The sequence below is a fragment of the Pinus tabuliformis genome, chromosome 3_2, assembly GCF_031772625.1.
Source record: "Pinus tabuliformis cultivar Carrire ecotype Pingquan chromosome 3_2, CPIR1, whole genome shotgun sequence".
Lineage (NCBI taxonomy): Eukaryota > Viridiplantae > Streptophyta > Pinopsida > Pinales > Pinaceae > Pinus > Pinus tabuliformis.
Genome location: NC_142302.1, coordinates 1096791412 through 1096811260, shown reverse-complemented (window position 1 = coordinate 1096811260; position 19849 = coordinate 1096791412). Strand labels below are relative to the sequence as shown.

Here is a 19849-nt window from a genome sequence, read left to right as displayed (position 1 = left end):
ACAACGGTCCCTTTAACCTATTTTATGGTCACTAATTAAACATAAACATAATTATCTTATCTCATCTCTATGAATAAATAATAACTTTGCTTCTTCGCTCGTGGAAATTTTGCTTTACGAAAATTGAGAAAACCTACTTTGTAATCCTTAATTAAACATAAATATAATTATCATATCATATCTTAACTTATTGTTTTAGTTTAAAATTTTGTATAAACATTATTGTATTCCAGAATCTTTAACCTATTTTGTGATCATTAATTTAAATATAAACATCATTATCTTATTTTATCTCTATAAATAACAACAATTATGATCCATGCTCCTCGGTGCCGCCTCGCTCCGGGAGGGTTTTCTATGCGGAGATGGGGAAATTTTGTATTTCTTTTGTTCGGCTTGCAGTAGAAACCTCTACCAGGTATTTTAAATTTAACCTTTTCTGTAACTATTAGGTTCTTTTAAGAGGATACAGTGTCATTTTGTTCTATTCTCGTTGCCAAAGAAATTCATTAGACCACAACTTGTGGTAACAAGTTCCCTTTTCGGCATACGGAGTCATGCCTCGACTTATGGGATTCGGAGACCCTTCTTACTAGCGGCTCCTCCTTCCAACTTGCATTGCTGGTAACACATCGTCTTATTTATTTTCCTCTGGTCTGTCTTGTCTATTGGTTAAAATATCAAAGGGTTTCTGGCTAATTTCCAAAGCCCTCTGTGCAGGTAGAAGGTTCGTCATCTCGTCAATTTATTCACAGGTGGGTTTTATTTATAAAACCCTAGTTGATCGGATTCGTATAACATTGGCTCTGAGAGTTAAAACAAATGAGCATGTACTTATTTGTTTTCGAATCGGCTGGGACAGGTTTGCACACCGTCTACCCTGGCTAACGGATGTGAAACGCATTTGTGATCTCGACTTGAGCATCAATTTCCAGGTTTAATAAATTCCTGTGGTGCGGTTCTTCCAGGTACTGGACAGCGCACAACAGTATCATGCTTCCTTTTGCTTTAAGAGTCGAATGTTAGCCCTACAGTTCTATATGTTCTGTTGACAAGCCTTTACAATGATACCTAAAGTTGGGTCTGGGATGTTAATTACAGGCTTAACAGTGGAAAACTTACGGCTACGGCCTTTTTGGTGATAATATCTTTGTATTGATTCTTCAGATATTCAACTGTTCCTGTATATAATTATCGATTCTGTCAGCCCTTCTCGAAATACACTTGTGATTGAATCTATTTGTTTTGATAACCCTAAAAAGGGTTTGAATATTCGATGAGTTCTGAACTTATTACAGTCTGTTATTGTTTATAAAGGTTTTTGTGGACCGATTTTATGTTAAATCCCAGTTAAACATTTATATTATACTTTCGGCATTTCTTTCTGAAAATTTATTGTGCGTTGTTAATGGCTTCGTTTACGGAATTAGTTATAGGCATATGTTTAAGGATTTATTTGTATAGAATTTTGGCTCAACCCCACAGGGTTCCATCTGTCGGTTCTCATGTATAAGAAATTCACCGTTACTACAGTCACGAGTTATTTATTTTCGGTTGCTCTTTCAACAATATGTTTAGTTTTTTTCCAAATATGTGTCTTGGAAATACTTTGCTGTATCAGTCGCTAAGATAATCTGCTATTTTATTATCAGTTCTTTTATGTACAGAAGCCATAAACAGCCTTTTGCTTATATTGTCTTCACTATTTTCTTGGATATATGTGTCAGTACAATAGCTCCTTTCTCTACCTTTTAGACTTAGATTTGAGATAATTCCAGTTTATATTTTCTTACACAAGTTTGGGGTAATCTGTGCAGGTCTGGAAACGGACCTCTCCGGTCTTTTTTGCCGGGTTTAGAACCGTCTCTAGGCTGTTGGTTTCCATCCAGCTTGGTCTGAGGCTAATCTAACTCTTCCCTAACTTAAATGATTTCTTTCCTTTTGGTTTGCCAGACTCTAATTTATTTAGAGTCCTCAAGCTAGGCGGAGGAATTGCCAGGACGGTCAAAAGTAGTCGGAATTTGGGCAATTTTTTTCAAAAAATCTGGTAGAACCAGTGTTCTAATCGTGTTTTTGATGGTGGAAATAGAATCAGCACCATCAAAAACGTTTAGGACACCTAAAATTTTAAAGTTTAACAACTATAACTTGGATTTACAAAAATCTTGGCCAGATTTTCTCTAAATATGACCGGAATTTCCGGAATTTCCATAACTTTTTCCCGCCTCGTTAGACTACTATTTATTTCCTGCTCATTATTTCCAGTCCCCTCATCCTAAAGCCAGGCCTGTTCTAGGCTGCTAGTTAATTAGTTTGACATGACACGATCATCCTAAAGCCAGGCCTGTTCTAGGCTGCTAGTTAATTAGTTTGACATGACACGAACCTCCTCTAGGCGGCTAGTTAATTAGTTTGGCCTGACACTAACCTCCTGATTCGCTTGTTTTTCTTTTTTTTTTAATAAAAACTACAACCAGCATCCATGCAACAGAGTTCATGTTACATACTTTGAAGGAAAGTAGTTATTTATGATGGTAAAATAAAAACTGCAACCAGCATCCACGCAACAGAGTTCTTGTTACATACTTTGAAGGAAAGGAGTTCATGTTACATACTTCGAAGGAAAGTAGTTATTTATCTATGATGGTAAAATAAAAACTGCAACCAGCATCCATGCAACAGAGTTCGTGTTACATACTTTGAAACAGAGTTTATGTTACATATTTGGAAGGAAAGTAGTTATTTATGATGGTAAATATGAAGCATCATAATAAATGATTGGTTTGATGTCTTTTCATTTTGGCTATTAAATATTTACTTTATTCCCATCCAATTAACAAAATCGCAAAACACTAAATGTTACTTTATTGTTTTGCAGAGTGGTTTACCCATTTCTAAAAATTGGTTGTCTGAGCATTGATATCAAGCTCCTACATATTTTGTTAATCTGTCCTGCAGTCACACCCTGGTATCGGTCAGAGAGGGTAACGAGAGGCCAACACAGTGAAGCTATGGATGTGGATCTTGGACGGATAGAGGTGTGTAGTCACTCTTGCAGGCACTATGTGGGATTTAGAAATTCAGTTTGTTTTATTTTTTCAATTTTTTTTTTATTTTTATTTTTTAACATTTTTAGGATTCTTATTTTGTTTCAGTTTTTTAGTGTGATTTTTTGAAAAAAAAATTAGTTTATTTTTTGATTTAATTCGTGTAGAATTAAGCAAAGATTTATTGAAGGTACAAGTTTAATGAGTGAAATGTTCTTAATTTTTTGAAGTGCTGAATTTATATATGTCGTAAAAAAACACCAATTTAAATAACAAAAATCAAGATTTTGACCACAAATTCTTTTCACCCTATTCTAACTAAAAATTTATAAAAAATTCCAAAAAATTCCCACTTAAAAACTACCAGTCCTTTTCTGTTTTAAAAACCCAAGATTTAACTTTACTTCTTGGTTGGATGTGATTGTCAGTTTGTAGACTCGGAAGGGCATACGAGGCGTGTACTCGTTCGCAAGAACTGTCAAACCGCTATCACTTTTGATTGTTTTAGGGAACATGTCAATCGCGTGTTTAAAAGGGGCAGTCAGATACGGCTAAAATACTTGATCGACGGGGTAGTTGTAGTTGTAGATGACGAGGTGGGTTGGGAAGAGACGTCCATGACTTTAAGTCCTGACGAAATCCTCTCAGTCGTTATTGAAGGGTGGTCATTTACAGAGTGGAAACGGATTAGCAAGAACTCGTTTTTGTTTACGGATTAGCCAGAACTCGTTTTTGTTTTAAATGTGATAATCTGCCTCAAATATTAAGCTTCTGCGTGGTTAGCCTGTGCAGGCTTTGTGACTTGACAGCCCTTTTTGTTATGTGACTTGTTATATCTACAGGACTGCTAATATGACATATTCATGCATTGTATTTTGGGCAACATATGTGTCATTGAGTTTCTATGGGCGGTTGAGGTTAAATACGATTACTGTGTCAGAGGGCCGTGAATACTTCTTTTAGTATATTTTAATGCGGAGTATTTTACTTATTATTATTATTTTGATATTTGGTTATTTAATTTTGAGTATATTTTTAATTTTAATTTTTTAAAATGTATTTTTGAATATATAAATAAATTTAGTATTTTGAATTTTTTTTGAAAATTTGGTTTTTACAAAATTGAAATTATTAAATTGTATTTTTAAATATATAAATAAATTTAGTATTTTGAAAAAAAAAATTAGACATTGGATTTTTATAAATTATATAATTGAAACTAATAAAAAGTTACTGTATTCCAAAAAAAAAGGTAAATTTGAACTATATTATTTGCAAAATTTAAATGGTTAATTTTTATATTTTAATCGAATCACATCTTAAACTATTAGACGCTTACCCTTTTTCTATAATTTAAAAATTTGAATATATAAATAGATTTAGTATTTCGAATTTTTTTTGAAAATTTGATTTTTACAAAATTGAAATTATTAAATTGTATTTTTAAATATATAATAAATTTAGTATTTTGATAAAAAAAATTACAAATTATATAATTGAAACTAATAAAAAATTACTGTATTCCAAAAAAAGGTAAATTTGAACTATATTATTTGCAAAATTTAAATGGTTAATTTTTATATTTTAATCTAATCACATCTTAAACTATTAGACCTTTACCCTTTTTCTATAATTTAAAATTTTGAATCTATAAATAGATTTAGTATTTTGAATTTTTTTGAAAATTTGATTTTTACAAAATTGAAATTATTAAATTGTATTTTTAAATATATAATTAAATTTAGTATTTTGAAAAAAAAATAGACATTGGATTTTTACAAATTATATAATTGAAACTAATAAAAAGTTACTGTATTCCAAAAAAGGTATATTTGAACTATATTATTTGCAAAATTTAAATGGTTAATCAAAAAGTTACTGTATTCCAAAAAAAGGTAAATTTGAACTATATTATTTGCAAAATTTAAATGGTTAATTTTTATATTTTAATCGAATCACATCTTAAACTATTAGACCTTTACCCATTTTCTATAATTTAAAAAGCAATGTAAAGAAAATTATATGGTATTTTTTTATTTAATAGAAGTATTGTACTTTGGAGGCAAGGATAGCTCTCTTTTCAACGGTTACCTACATGCTCTACCTACATGCTCTAATTGTTGGCTATACAAGTATGAGAAAAAGAGGACAATTAAGCTAGAGTATTTCCCCTATAGGAATCTACACCCCCAAGCTTTGATATATCTCTGTAATGGTGGTCAAAGCTTTAGCAAATTTGAAATGGTGGTGGAAAACGGTTTGGAAATTAAAGTGCCCTACAAAATCAGAACTTTTGATGTGGTGTTTGATGGAGAAGGTTCCCACTTGGGATATCCTGCAAAGAAGATTTATGGTTGGGTGAGGATGGTGCTCCTTGTGCAACAATAATGCATTTTTTCATGACGTGCCCATTCTATTAGTGGGTGTGGAAAGAGTGTAGAAATGTTTTGGGGCACATTGTTGCTTGGGAAGGGGAGGACTTGGAAAGGACTTGGTGGGCATGGCTCACAAATCCTAGGTGTTGTACCTACAAAGTTCTCCCCTTGATCATAGGCTGGGGGTATGGCTGAGTAGGAACAAAGCCATTTTTTGGACAAATTTTCAGTTCCTAAGCACATAGCCATTGCATTTTTGGCGATTTTGGACCATTTCCCACAGGAAAATGGAATTGCCCCCCTTAGAGTGCTTATTGTAGAAATAATTGACCGATCTAGACCGTGGGCTTACTTTGATGGAGCCTCAAGTAACTCAGGGTAGAAGAGTGAAGGAGGATTCATCTTTCTTTTAGAAGCTCATTCCTTTCAGGTAAAATTGAGCCTTGGTTTCGGGACTAATAACCAAGTTGAACTCTTGACATGCAAAAACTCACGACTTCTCGCTTTATAAAAGGGATGCACTTAGATTCATGTTTATGGGGACTCAATGCTTATAATTCACTGATTCAACAAAACACAAGTATGCAAAAACAACTTACTCATTTCTATTATGGAGGAAACCATGTGGCTCATTGATTCTTTTAATCTTTTCTCGTCTTCTCATATTTACAGGAAGCGCAATTCAGTAGCATATCGCCTCTCGAAGTAGGGACTAGATATGGATCAAGGACTATGGGGAATCATGGAGCAGCGAAATGGACATGCTTATGGGTACAATCTATTTGGGATAGAAAGAGCATAAAATTTCTAGGGTCTTATGTGTTTTTTCCAGCTAAATAGTTTGCCTTCTTTCTTGCAGGGTGGAACCTAATTGTTATGCAACCAAATCACAAAATAGAAGAAAATATAGATCAACGACTTGAGAAATAGTATCTTCGAGGGGGAAACCTCCTTTACATCACATAAATGAATAATTGTTGGATGATACAAATGACAATACTTATTTGATATATATAGGAGTATAAGTGGTCACAATAAAATCAAAGTCTACATAACAATAATAATGTAAGGGCATGCAACAATAACAATATGGGGGCTATATGGGCACAACAATAATAGGAGGCTACGGTAACAATAACAGTAAGGGGGGCACACTAGTATTAGGGACTTAACATGCCCATTTCCTTCAAAAAAATGTTGTCCTCAACACTTGAGTAGTTTTGAATGTTTTCGTATAAAATTATCATCTTCCCATGTGGAATCTTCAGTGGGTAAGTTCTTCCACTTAATGAGATACTCTTGAAATTGATTGATTATGTAGCTGTAAGGTTCTTGTTTCTTTGACTGCTTCAAGCTCTATTATGACTTTTCCTTCTTTGTCAAGTTCTTGCAACACTGTTTGAACTAAGAGCTTGTCACTCATAACCTTTTTTAAGCATGAAACATGGAAAACTGAGTGTACGCGGGAAGATGCAGGCAATTCCAATTTGTATGCCACGATACCAATCTTTTGCAACACCTTGTAAGGACCATAGTACTTGGGTGATAATTGATTATCCTTCTTAGCTTGCTTGAGGGACGTTTGTTTGTATGGTTGTATCTGTAAAAGTACCTAGTCGCCTACATCAAAATTTCTTTCACTGCAATGCTGATATGACTGTTGTTTCATTTGATTCTGCGCCAAAGTGAGGTTATCCTTTAGGAGGTAGAGAACTTCTTGTTGATGCTCGATGTCATCTTCCACTGCTTGAACCTTAGAATTTTATCTTAAAGATGATTTGATAGAATGTGGATGATATCCATAGTGTGTCATAAATGGTGTCATTTCTGCTGCAGTATGGAAGGAAATGTTATACCACCATTCAATGAGAGGTAACCACTTAACCCATTGTGTTTGTTTATAAGATACAAAGCAACAAAGATATCCTTCTAAACATTTGTTCACTATCTCAGTTTATCTGTCAAATTGAGCATGGTAAGATGAGTTATGAGCTAATTGAGTACCAAAACAAAAAAATAATTTCGTCCAAAAATTTCCAGTGAAAATGGGATCTCTGCCACTTACAATAATCTTTGGGTTTCCATGTAGCTTTTAAATTGTTTCCATAAATGCAGTAGCAATCGTACTGGCTTTAAAATGATGAAATAATGCGCAAAAGTGTGCATACTTGGTAATACTATCAATTACCGCCATGATGACACATTTTCCTTCAGACTTGGGTAAACTTGTGAGAAAATCCATTGAGACGTCCTCCCAATGTTGACTTGGAATGGATAAAGGTTGTAATAGATCCGAGTTTTTAATTGTCTCAACAATATTTTGTTGGCAAACCAAACATTTTGCCACAAACTTTTGAATATCATATTTAAGGCCATCCCAAAAATATTCCTTCTTGACCCTATAGTAAGTTTTTAAAAATCTTGAGTGCCCTCCTAAGGGGGAGGTGTGCAATTCCAAATGAATCTTTTGTTTGAGTTGGGAATTCTTACAAAGATACAAGCAGTTTTTGTACCATAATGAATATTTTTTCCAGATAAATGTATTTGATGTACTAGGATCTTGTTCGAACTTTTGAATGTGTCCACACCTCTTCGTCATTCTTCCATTCATCCCTTGCTTCAGTTATCCAATAAGGTTAGATAATACAGAGTAATGTTTCCACATCCTCGTCCTTTCTTGAGAGTCCATTTGCAACAACATTTTGCTTCCTTTTTTGGTAGATGATTTCAAAGTCATAACCCAACATCACCCAACATCTTTGTAACCCATTTTTGTTTCTCTTCTAAATATAATCTTTGTTCCAAAAAGTATTTAAGACTATCGTGATCTATTTTTACCTTGAAGTGTCTTTCCATTAGGTAAGGACACCATTGCTTTAGTGGATGTAGTATTGCCAACATTTCCTTCTGATGAATAAGTTTGTGTAAATACTTTCCCTTGATTGGACGACTTTAAGAAATAGTGGGTCTTCCTTCTTGCATTAAAACATCACCAATTCCATTACATGAGGCATCACATTCCACAATAATGGTTTTTGTGAAGTCTAGTGTAGCTAAGATCGATGTTTGGAACATCACCTCTTTAAGATGTTCAAAGGTCTTAGTTTCTTTTGGAGTCCAAGAAAATGCATCTTTCTTCAGTGATGTTGTTAGAGGCGTCATTATTCTCTCATAATTTTTAACGAACTTCCAATAATACACTGTCAACCCGAAAAATCCTCAAAGATGCTTTAGGGCTGTGGAGATTTTCCACTCCTTAATGGCTTTAATATTGTTAGGGTCTACCTTAACACCCTGATGAGATACAACATGACCCAAATATTTCACCTCTTGTATTCCAAAGAAACATTTGGAAGATTTTGCATATAATTGTTTCTCCTCCAATAGTTTGAGCACCCTATCAACATGTTGAACATGATCCTTCCAAGACTTGTTGTAGATTAGTATATCATAAAAAAATATTAACACAAATTTTCTAAGGGTGGGTTTGAAAATGGAATTCATCAAACCTTGAAATGTAGAAGGTGCATTAGTAATGCCAAAAGACATGACCAAATATTCTTAATGACGTTCATGAGTTTTGAATGTTGTTTTCAGAATGTATTCAGTCTTCATTTTAATCTGATGATATCCTAAACGAAGATCTAACTTGGTGAAGTAAATTGCTCTATGTAATTCATCAACGATAGGAATGAGAAATTTATCTGTAATAGTGAGTTTGTTGAACTCTCTATAATTCATAAACATATGTTATGATCCATTCTTCTTGTGCACCAATACTACTGAAGCAGAGAAAGAACTTTGACTAGGTTGAATTATACGGGCTTTTAACATTTTTGCAACCATACGTTCAATTTCACTCTTTTGGGCATAGGGATATTTGTAAGACCTGATGTTTGGAGGAACACTCCCTGGAATCAAGTGAATAGCATTATCATAATCATGAATTGGTGGGAGGCCTTTGGGAGTCTCAAACACCTTGAAATGATTGTCCAAAACCTTTTGGAGATCTAGAGAAATGGACGACTTATATGTTTGAACATATAATGAACATAAACGTGCAATTACCCTTCGTTGTTCCTTCTTCAAAAGCTTTGTCATGCCATTAGAGTTGATTATCTTCCCAGGTTTCCCTTGTTGGCATTATGATACATGTGTTGTCTTTGATGGAAATTCACATAGATGACAGTTCATAGTGTAACAGGTTAACAACAAAGGATTACAGATCAAATTCTAGAGATTGAAGAAAGAGAGGTATACGCTGGTTCATTTTGTCCAAGTAGCGTGTACAAACAGGTCCACAGAACAAAAAGAGCATATACGTATGCACGCACTTTCACAGAAGGAAAAGCGCGTATGGGATGGAAAAGCAAGGTTTTGGTCCAAGGTATTTGGTCCGAGGTATTGAGAAAGACCTAAAACTATATAAGGAGGAGAAGATCAAATGGATAAGTGTTCAAGTAATAAATATCTTATGAAGAGTAAGATCAAAAGCAAATATGTATGTTATGGGATTTTGATGCTTTTCTTGATCTGAACTAAGGATGCACATAAGTGGATGATGATGGATGAGATCTAATGTTGGATCAGGATCATAAGGCTTGAAATGAATTATCATTATGTGGTTTGATCATGGATAGTCTAGATCTGATTACTAATGCATATTTTATTCTGTAAATGTTATGATTTGGGTATGATTGAACTCTGGAATAGATGTGAAGTTTTAAGTTAGTATTTGCAGATCTGTACGCAGGTTCGCTTTGATAAAAGCACATATACACACTAGTTCGGCACATCCAAGTAGCATATACATTATGAAATATGATGTTTGAAGTTGCAGTTGGTTCTAGTTGTTGTTGCAGAGTTATGGGTTCTGCTCTGTGTTTTGGTGACAGTGTTCTGAATGTTCAGATTGATTGATTGTGATTTGCTTCAGTGATAATGGGTTTTCAGTGATTGGTTGTATTGCAGTATGAGCTTCAATGTTACTAATTGGTCTAGTGTGAAAATTTGATGAAGCGTGGCCTTCAAATTGTGGTGTTGTGTTCCAGGAGTATCCAGGCTGAAAATTTATGAAACGTGGTCCCTAGAGGAAGAGAGAAGGTCATAGTAGCCTTCTGTAGGTTGGCGCCTACGTACTAGTAAGCATATCGGCCAATACAAGAGCCAGGGGTTGGAGCTCCCTTCCAGTACAGTTGGAAAACAAGTGAAAGTTGGAGCCTTCTGTAGGTCGACGCATACGTACTAGTAAACAAATCGGCTAGTAAAAGAGTTAGGGGGTTGTAGCTCCCTTCTAGTAGAAGCTGGAGAACGAGAGAAGGTTGTAGCCTTCTGCAGGAGGGTCCCTATGTACTGGTATAAGTCTGCACTTGTACAAGATTGTAAACAAGTTTTTCTTATATTAAAAGAAGACAGTAACATGTGGTTTTTGTCCCGCATTGGATTTCCACCTTAAATCTTAGTGTTCATGTGTGTCGCTGATGTGTGATGCTTTTTTCTGTTATTACTGCATATGGTTATTGTTTATATGGTTAATGAAGTATTGATGCACTGATTAAAGATCAACATATGATGTATTAACTGAATCATAAGTTTGATGGATATACGCTGGTTGTTTGCGAGTTACCTTCATTGAAGTAGCGTATATAAATATGAAAAAGTTATTGATTTGACTAATACTGATTAACCCCCACCCCCCCCACTCTATATTATTTCCAACAATTAGTATCAGAGCAGGTCCTTTGGCAGAAGCTTGATTGTTTGAAGGAGATCCATAGAAACAATGGGAAAGAAGCTAAAGAAGAAAGTGCCTCAGAAGAAGAAGACAACTCAAAGGAACAGTGAAAACAGGAGAGACAATTAGCCGTTAGGTGGAAGCAAGTATTCAGATTTAGAATCACCTTGGATTGAAGATGAACAAGCAAAAGAAGTATCAGGGACAATTTTTTGGTCTTCTGGTGATACTTTTTTCTGTTCATGCAATGTTGAAGATATTGAAAGTGATAGTGAAAGAAATATAGAGGCAGAAGTTTAAAGAGTCACAAATTAAATTAGATATCAACAAGATCTATTTAACAAAATAGAGTGTGCCTTCAAAGAAGAAGTTACTAGATTAAAAGCTCAGTTGAAGGAAGGAAACAAAGTAAGGAAGTAGAACAAGGAAAAGGGAGATCAATGTCAAAAGCTGCAGGATGAAGTGACATCATTAAGAAATGAAGTAAATGAAAAGAGCACAACAATCAAGAGACTTAAAGATAGATCCAGTTACTATGAAAGTCTTGAAGCTAAGATCCTCTCTCTAAAAGAAGATTTTGAAAAATCAAATAAGCAGAATGAAGCACTGCCTCAAGCAGATGATGAATAAGAAAATGAAATTCTCAAATTAAGGCAACAAGTGGAAGAAGGAAGAAAGGTTGAAGAAATCATGAAGAAGCAATATTTTGAAAAGGAAGAAGAATATCAGGTTGAAGTAAATATCTTAAAATGTAAATTAGAAGAAAATGATAAACTGTTACGATTTCAAGATAGTAATAAGATTTTGGATAATATTCTTAGTAATCAAAGGTCTCCTACCATCAAAACTGGTCTTGGTTTTCATGAAACTGTTGAAGGTGAATCTAGCTCACAAGATGAGGCAAAGAATTCTAATGCAAATTCTGAAATGATCAACAAGGAGATAAGATGTCAACCCCATCAACAACCAAGGAAAGAATATCTTCAAAGAAAATCATTTACTCCTAACTATGGAAGTGATAGTAGGTTATTTCCTCTGATGAATAATGTTGAATGTTTTGTATGTCATAATTTTGGACATGTTGCAGCTAGATGCAGAAGTAGAATGGTTCAAGCTAATAACCGTCACATCGAAAGATCATCAGTTTCCAGGTACTTTAAGGGATATTGTTTTTCTTGCAATCTGTTTGGTCACAAAGTCATTGACTGTTATTGAGGGAATATGAAACATATAAGATGTTATGCTTGTAACAAGTTTGGGCACATAGCAAAAGAATGCATGAGCAAATTTCGGCTAACATACCAAAAGGAGAAAACACCATCACACTCCAAGGTATGGAAGAAGAACGAAGTACAGCTAGAAAGATGTGGCATAGCATAGTATACAGACATAACAAACTCAGGGGGAGCTGAAAGTGTAAAACTTCAGTGTTCTAAATCTCATACGTAGTTATCATGAAAACAAGTCGCGTATACACGCGAGTTTGAAGCTGGACAGTCGCGTATATGTTGGTTTGAGGAAAAAGCAGTGGGATGGACTCAGAAAAAGCGGTCTAATATGGTTTAGTCAATTATCAATTATCTTTTTTGTTTTGATTGATGATGATTACAGTTTAATGATGATATGTAGAAGTGATTTTGGCCCTCATAAGTCGTTGATGACTTGATGTATATATGGTTGATGATAATGCCTTGATGATTCTTATTGACAAATGCAATGACCAGATATGACATTGAACAGATGACACAGGTTTAAGGGGAGCATATGCTTCTAATAATGCATTGTTGGCATTATAATAGAAGACCTTGGTACATGATGATACTTATACTGCTTGATTCACATAGTTCTTTGATTCAAATGACTCTTTTGATAATGGACATATATAGGTTGTTGATCTTGACGCTGTTGACAGATACTTATGGTGCAAATCATATATTGTGTATGATAGTTGTTGATGACTATAATGGTCTTGTTTAGATTGTTGGTCCTTGTTATAAATGTCATATATATCATTTGATGTAAAGGTCATGAAAATATGTAATTTGTAACCCCACTATGCATGGGAAGGATGATGTAATAATTAGTTATGTATAAACATTTGGTATATCCCCACTTGGTTGGCTGGATGAGTCAAATTTGGTGTATCCCAACTTGGTTGGGAGATTGATGTATGTATGAGTCATTGGTGATAGGAAGGTCATACTCACATAGTTGAGTTATAGAGTCGTGTTATTCTTTTGGAAAATATTTTTGCAGACTATGCATGTGCTCAGGGGGAGCATGGATGGTTTAGTGCATCTCATCATGTACAAAGGGGGAGTTTAATCATAGAATTCATATGTGCCTAGGGGGAGCATGATCAATGTTCATATTCAACTATTTAGATATGGAAGTCTTCACTTTGGTCAGTTTTTTCCCCTTGATTTCAAAGGGGGGAGAATATCTTGGCCCACCATTTTTCCTTGATGTCAAATGGGGAGAGTGTCTTGGTGTTGTTGTTACCATCAAGTCCAAAGGGGGAGATTGTTGGAATTATGGTACAGGTGTTGTCTTTGATGGCAACTCACATAGATGACGGTTCATAATGCAACAGGTTAACAACAAAGAATTACATATCAAACTCCAGAGATTGAAGAAAGAGAGGTATACGCTGGTTCATTTTGTCCAAGTAGCATGTACACGCAGGTCCACAGAACAAAAAGAGCGTATACATATGCACACACTTTCATAGAAGGAAAAACGCGTATGGGATGGAAAATCAAGGTATTGATCCGAGGTATTGAGAAAGACCTAAAACTATACAAGGAGGAGAAGATCAAAAGGATAAGTGTGTAAATAATGAATATATTATGAAGAGTAAGATCAAAAGCAAATATGCATGTTATGGGTTTCTAATGCTTTGCTTGATCTGAACTAAGGATGCACGTAAGTGGATGATGATGGATGAGATCTAACAGGATTATAAGACTTGAAATGAATTATCATTATGTGTTTTGATCATGGATAGTCTAGATCTGAACATTGACGCATGTTTTATTCTGTAAATGTTATGATTTGGGTATGATTGAAGTTTGGAATAGATGTGAAGTTTTAAGTTAGTATTTGCAAATCTGTACGCTGGTTCGCTTTGATAAAAGTGAATATACACGTTGGTTTGGCACATCGAAGTAGCGTATACATTATGAAATATGATGTTTGAAGTTGCAGTTGGTTCTAGTTGTTGCAGAGTTCTGGGTTCTGCTCTGTGTTCTGGTGACAGTGTTCTGAATGTTCAGATTGATTGATTGTGATTTTCTTCAGTGATTATGGGTTTTCAGTGATTGGTTGTATTGCAGTATGAGCTTCAATGTTATTGATGGGTCCAGTGTGGAAATTTGATGAAACATGGCATTCAGATTGTGGTGTTGTGTTCAAGGAGTATCTAGTCTGAAAATTTATGAAACGTGGTCCCTGGAGGAAGAGAGAAGGTCGTAGCCTTCTATAGGTCGGCGCATACGTACTGATAAACATATCAGCCAATACAAGAGCCAGGGGGTTGGAGCTCCCTTCCAGTAGCAGTTGGAAAACGAGTGAAAGTTGGAGCTTTTTGTAGGCCGACGCCTACGTACTAGTAAACGGATAGGCTAGTACAAGAGCTAGGGGGTTGTAGCTCCCTTCCAATAGAAGCTGAGGAATGAGAGAAGGTTGTAGCCTTCTGCAAGTGGGTGTTTGCACATTGGTATGAGTCTGCACCAATACAAGATTGTAAACAAGTTTTTCTTATATTAAAAGAAGACAACAATAGGTGGTTTTTGTCCCGCATTGGGTTTCCACCTTAAATCTTGGTGTTCATGTGTGTCACTTATGTGTGATTGTTTATTCTGTTATTACTGCACATGGTCGCTGTTTATATGGTTAATGAAGTACTGATGCACTGATTAAAGATCAACATATGATGAATTAACTGAATCATAAATTTGTTGGATATATGTTGGTTTCTTTAAAGACAGTTGCGTGTACAAACGAGTTACTTTCATTGAAGTAGCGTATGTAAATTTGAAAAAATTATTTCACTCACCCCCCCTTTTCAGTATTATTTCCAACATCCTTGTGATACCTCTTATTTCAAATTCATTTTCTCCCCAAAAAATTTCAAGAAAAGTTCTTGAAAATTAAAAGTTATTGTCCCCAAAGATTGTAACCATTGTACTCCTAGTACAATATCAACACCACCCATTGGAATGGAAAGCATTGGACTATTTAATACATATTATCCCATGGTTAGCTTGATATTATGGCACTTTCCAGAGCAATTTATAGTTCCTCCATTTGCAACCATCACTTGACACTTGGGAGCTGGATATAGAATGGAATTAAATTCTTTGTCTATCTTACAAGGAATAAAATTATGGGTACTACCCGAATCCATCAACACTATTACCTTTTTCTTCTTGATATATCATTTTATCTTGAGAGTTTGAGTGGTAATTCCTACCAATGCATTACAAGATATCGTTAGATTCATTTCTTCTTTTTTCTGGGGTTAGTTCCTCGTGTATATCATCTTATTTTGATGCTTCTTGTTCATTTTCTTCCTCCTCTTCGCCATCTATGTAAAATAGTTTCTTCTCAGCACACTTATGACCTTCAGTGTATTTGCTATCTGATGCAGCCTAAGCTGCAGATACCCACTATATGAAAATAAAATTGCATGTCACACTATGTCCCAGGAATTTTAATTCCATACTTAGGGAAAATTCTCTTAAATCAAGGTTTAAGGCTCCTTAAATAAACTCTATGCGGAAACATTCATTTAACTATCCCACAGGTTTCGACTTTGGGTTATTTTCACCTTCAGCGCTTATCAACCATACCCTGGTCTTTAGACTTGGGTTAAAACTCAAACTCAAACCATAATACATTAATCCTGCTTATTTCTATTATAATTTCCATATAATAGAAATATTTCATAACCCACACTCCAAACTTTACCTTTCCGCCATTCTTCAAACCTTTGCACATATATCTATGCTCTCCTTAGCACATTAAATCTCCGTCGTCGATCTCATTCCTCAATTTTATGGTTATCGCGTCACCCGATCGCTAATTAGCTTAGTCGATCTCCACCGTTAATTTGTCTCGTCAAATCCAACGGTTATCGCGCAGTGTCGTGTGGATTCTTGCACGACCGATATAAGGTCGAGAGCGCGCGAGATTTCTGGTTTTCTCGTGCTACGTGTCACTCACTTAGGCTAATCGCATGAATTTTTGGAATACCATTTACCGCTTTTAGAGCGCGCGAGACACTGCTTATTGCTTTCAAAGACCACGCCACTATTCTGCTAACACGTGGTTTTAATCTCTGCCATTCATCTTCTTGACTTTATTTTGCACAACTTAATCTTAGCTGTCTATCGCACACAATCTCGTTCGTTGATCTAACTGATCCAACGGTTCCTGTGCACTGTTACGTTCTTTTGTTTCTTACTGTGTAATAGCCCATTCGGCTTTCTACCTGTGTATTTGTTCTCGCCTTACGGTCTTCACTTGTTCTGATCTCGATCTCCACTCTGTTACTTCATTTCTTTGTGCCTTTACGCTTCCTTCATAAATCCTTAGGTTTTAGGAAACCTTACAATTATACCTTCACTGTAACATTGAAGGTTTTCTCCAATACTGTCTGTGTGTAAACTCGTAACACTCTTCTCTACACTTCTTCTCTGATTTTGCACACCTGCAACCTATGTTATGCAGAATTACTCTAGTCCACACACAATTTATAATTCAATTACTCAATACACCACACAAATTCAAAAATCGAGTTATCTGTATTAATAAAGAAACATTTACACAAGAATTTCTTTCTCGACCTGATCTTCAATATCAGTGGTCTTTCCTTTACTGCCCGTAGGCTTACAGTCAAATCCTATCTAATATCTGAACTCTATTTCTCACTCTAACTAACTCATTGACTCTTTCTATGCCTTTTAGGCTTACATTTATACAAAAGGTTCTGTTAACCAATTCTGGTTCAGATCTTTAATCCGCTGAACTAAATCCCGAATATCCTCTAAGTCCACTTTTGACTCCACTAGTCCCTACGAATCCTCTCTAGTTCCACAAACCATGAAACCAATTTCTAATCTAAGATTTACAATTGATTTCCAAATCTCTCAATCATCACTAATCACTCATCATCACTCATGTTCTCCTACATTCGAGAGCATTTACAAATATTCTCACAATATCTAATTAATTCCTATTCCAATCACTCAAAACATTAATAATTACATTAATTTGATACATAGGAATCCAACTTCCTTGAAAACACAAGACCCTCTAAGTTAACTAGAACATAATGAAATTGCTGAGCTGGATGCTCCTGCATCAGACTCCCAAGGTTAAAATAATCATGATCTCCTGATCATGTGCTTTAGATCTTTGTCCTCCTGGATCCCATATTTTGTTCTGCAATTTGTCTTTGGTTGTTGCTGTTGTTTGTTGTTGTTCTCCAGGTTTCCAAACTTTATGTTGCTTTGCCCCACTAGCTATGCTTTCACAGTCTGCTGTTGCTTAACCTTCTTACTGTTGTTTTATTCTAAGGCACCTTCATCATCAATCTTATTATTCTTTCAATCTCTATGTCCAATTCATTTAATGGCTGATAATTACTTTGCCATTTGTTGTTGTATTTTGTCCACTCATCTTCAAACTGTTGTTTACTGCCTTCTCTTTGAAGTTGTTGGATTCTTACTACCGCCTTTTCATCCTTACCCTCTTGTGACTTTACAAACAACTTCTATTCAATATCTGTAAATTTACTTTCAAAAAATAAATTGTCCTCCAATTTCCCTTGTACTTGATTCCCCTCAAATACATCACTATGTTGTTCATCAATTCCATCATATTTTCCTTCCTATTCTTTGACAACCCTCACTAATTGTCCTTCACTTCCTTGACTAATTCTAACAATTAGTTTAACTTCTCCAAGCATGGTATCTTCATGCTTTTCTTTTTCCTCATCAGCATGTCTGACCTGGCAACTTCCAGTCTTCTTCAGTTCTAAAACTGACTCTTCAACTTGAAACATGTCTATCTCATTTTCATCAAATCCTGTAATCATAAAACAATTATCAGAATTAAAAATATAAGGCCTCATTACCTTTTCCTTCTCTGGCAACATTTCAGTATGTTGCTTTGATTTTTTCTTCAATTCCTTTGTCAACACATCAGTGTGTTGACTTAAACTCTCCTTCATATCATTTGTTTCAATGATATCTCTTTGCTCTGATTCACAATAATGAACTCCTCCTTCTGTAATGTCAATTTGCTGAACTTTTATTACCATTCTTTTTTCCTTATGATTGTCATTCATGACAATTTCTTTGTCTTCCTTTTTCAATAATTTATCCCGAGTATACATCCTTTGCTTTTCCAACTTTTTTCTTTGAAAGTCTAATTTTCCATATAACTCGATAATTTCAATTAGAGTAGAATTTGGAAATTTTACACAATTTTCGACAACTTCCTTTGTTATTGACCAATCATTAGATGTTCTTTCTCCCTTTGCTAAATCTTTTCCATAGACTTCTTCTTTGTTCAATTCTGTGATTATCTTTTCTTTGTCTTGAGTCAAATCTGCCTCCCTTTGTTCTTCAATACACTTTGCCTTGTTGTCTCTTTGTAAACCTTCTTCAAGAGCTATCCTTGTCCCATCATCTGCATTTATATTCTCCTGCATTTGTTCTTCATCAATAACATTAATCAAATTCATTAGATTACCTCTCTGAGACAATATTCATTCGTTTTTCATCAGAATAAGATCATGATCTTCCATCTCTATGACAACTTTAAATGACTGTCTTCTCTCATTAAGTAACTCATCCATCGACTCTTTCTGCTGTAACCAGTCAAATTCTTCCTCTTCTGAGAAATTTTCTTTGTTACCTTTTACTTCAAGATCTTCATTTATTCTAAAGACATCTTCACAAAGTTGTTTTTCTCCTACAACACTTGCAATCATACACAAATTATCAGTTTTAAAAACATAAAACCTTGTGGTATCACTTGATGCTTCAGTCATCATATTTCCTTGCTGTCTTGAATTCTCACAATAATTCATAAGATCTTCACAAGATCCCCAATATTCATCTTCACCCAGAACTTCACCATGTTCTATTTCACAAATGGAAACTTCCATTTTCAACTCAGTTTCTCTAAGCTTTTCCACCAACCACTTCACTTGCTTTTGTTGTAGCCTTCTCTGTAACTTAGACCACTTCACTGCCTTTTTCCTCAAGACCCAACCTTGTCTTTGGTTTTCCTCTAGTAGCATCCTTAATACATTGAGTTGTTATTTTAACTCCACAATCTCTTTGTCAAGCTCCTCTTGACTCATTCTCTTGCCATTTGCCTTGGCATCCTCCTTTTTCACTTTTCTTTTGCTGTGATCTTCCTCAGAACCTTTGTTATCTCTGTTATGACTATCAATAGTCATCTCCTTCTCTATCTTCATGAGTTCCTCACTCACTTACTATGCGCTCAATTAAAGCCTCGTAACAGCAAGTCCTCCCCGCTGCAACCTACCTCACCAAGCTCTTCTCTGTACTTGGTCCTTTGGCAAGCACTTGGTTCACTATTCTCTCGAACCTCTTTGAGCACTTCTCTACACTCCTTCTAGGCTTCAACTCATCTGCACCTTTTAAGAACACAAC

General features: G+C 35.1%; 1 protein-coding gene across 7 annotated transcripts in view; it reads left to right on the top strand.

Annotated features, from left to right (window-relative positions):
• Positions 1-308: 308 nt before the first annotated feature.
• LOC149184494 (uncharacterized) overlaps positions 309-19849 on the top strand; it is a 70392-nt gene continuing 50851 nt past the window's right edge. The window contains exons 1-6 of one of the 7 annotated variants that reach the window (XM_089417534.1): positions 310-418; positions 535-620; positions 725-862; positions 2879-3038; positions 6095-6193; positions 6282-6615. In XM_089417534.1, the coding sequence (XP_089273660.1) occupies positions 320-418; positions 535-620; positions 725-862; positions 2879-3038; positions 6095-6193; positions 6282-6293 (594 nt within the window). In that variant the 5' untranslated portion in view covers positions 310-319 and the 3' untranslated portion in view covers positions 6294-6615. Of the gene's footprint in view, positions 419-534; positions 625-720; positions 863-2878; positions 3039-3475; positions 4054-6094; positions 6194-6281; positions 6616-19849 lie in introns of those variants that run through there. The other 6 variants (XM_089417529.1, XM_089417532.1, XM_089417530.1 and 3 more) reach the window with 6 other exon arrangements.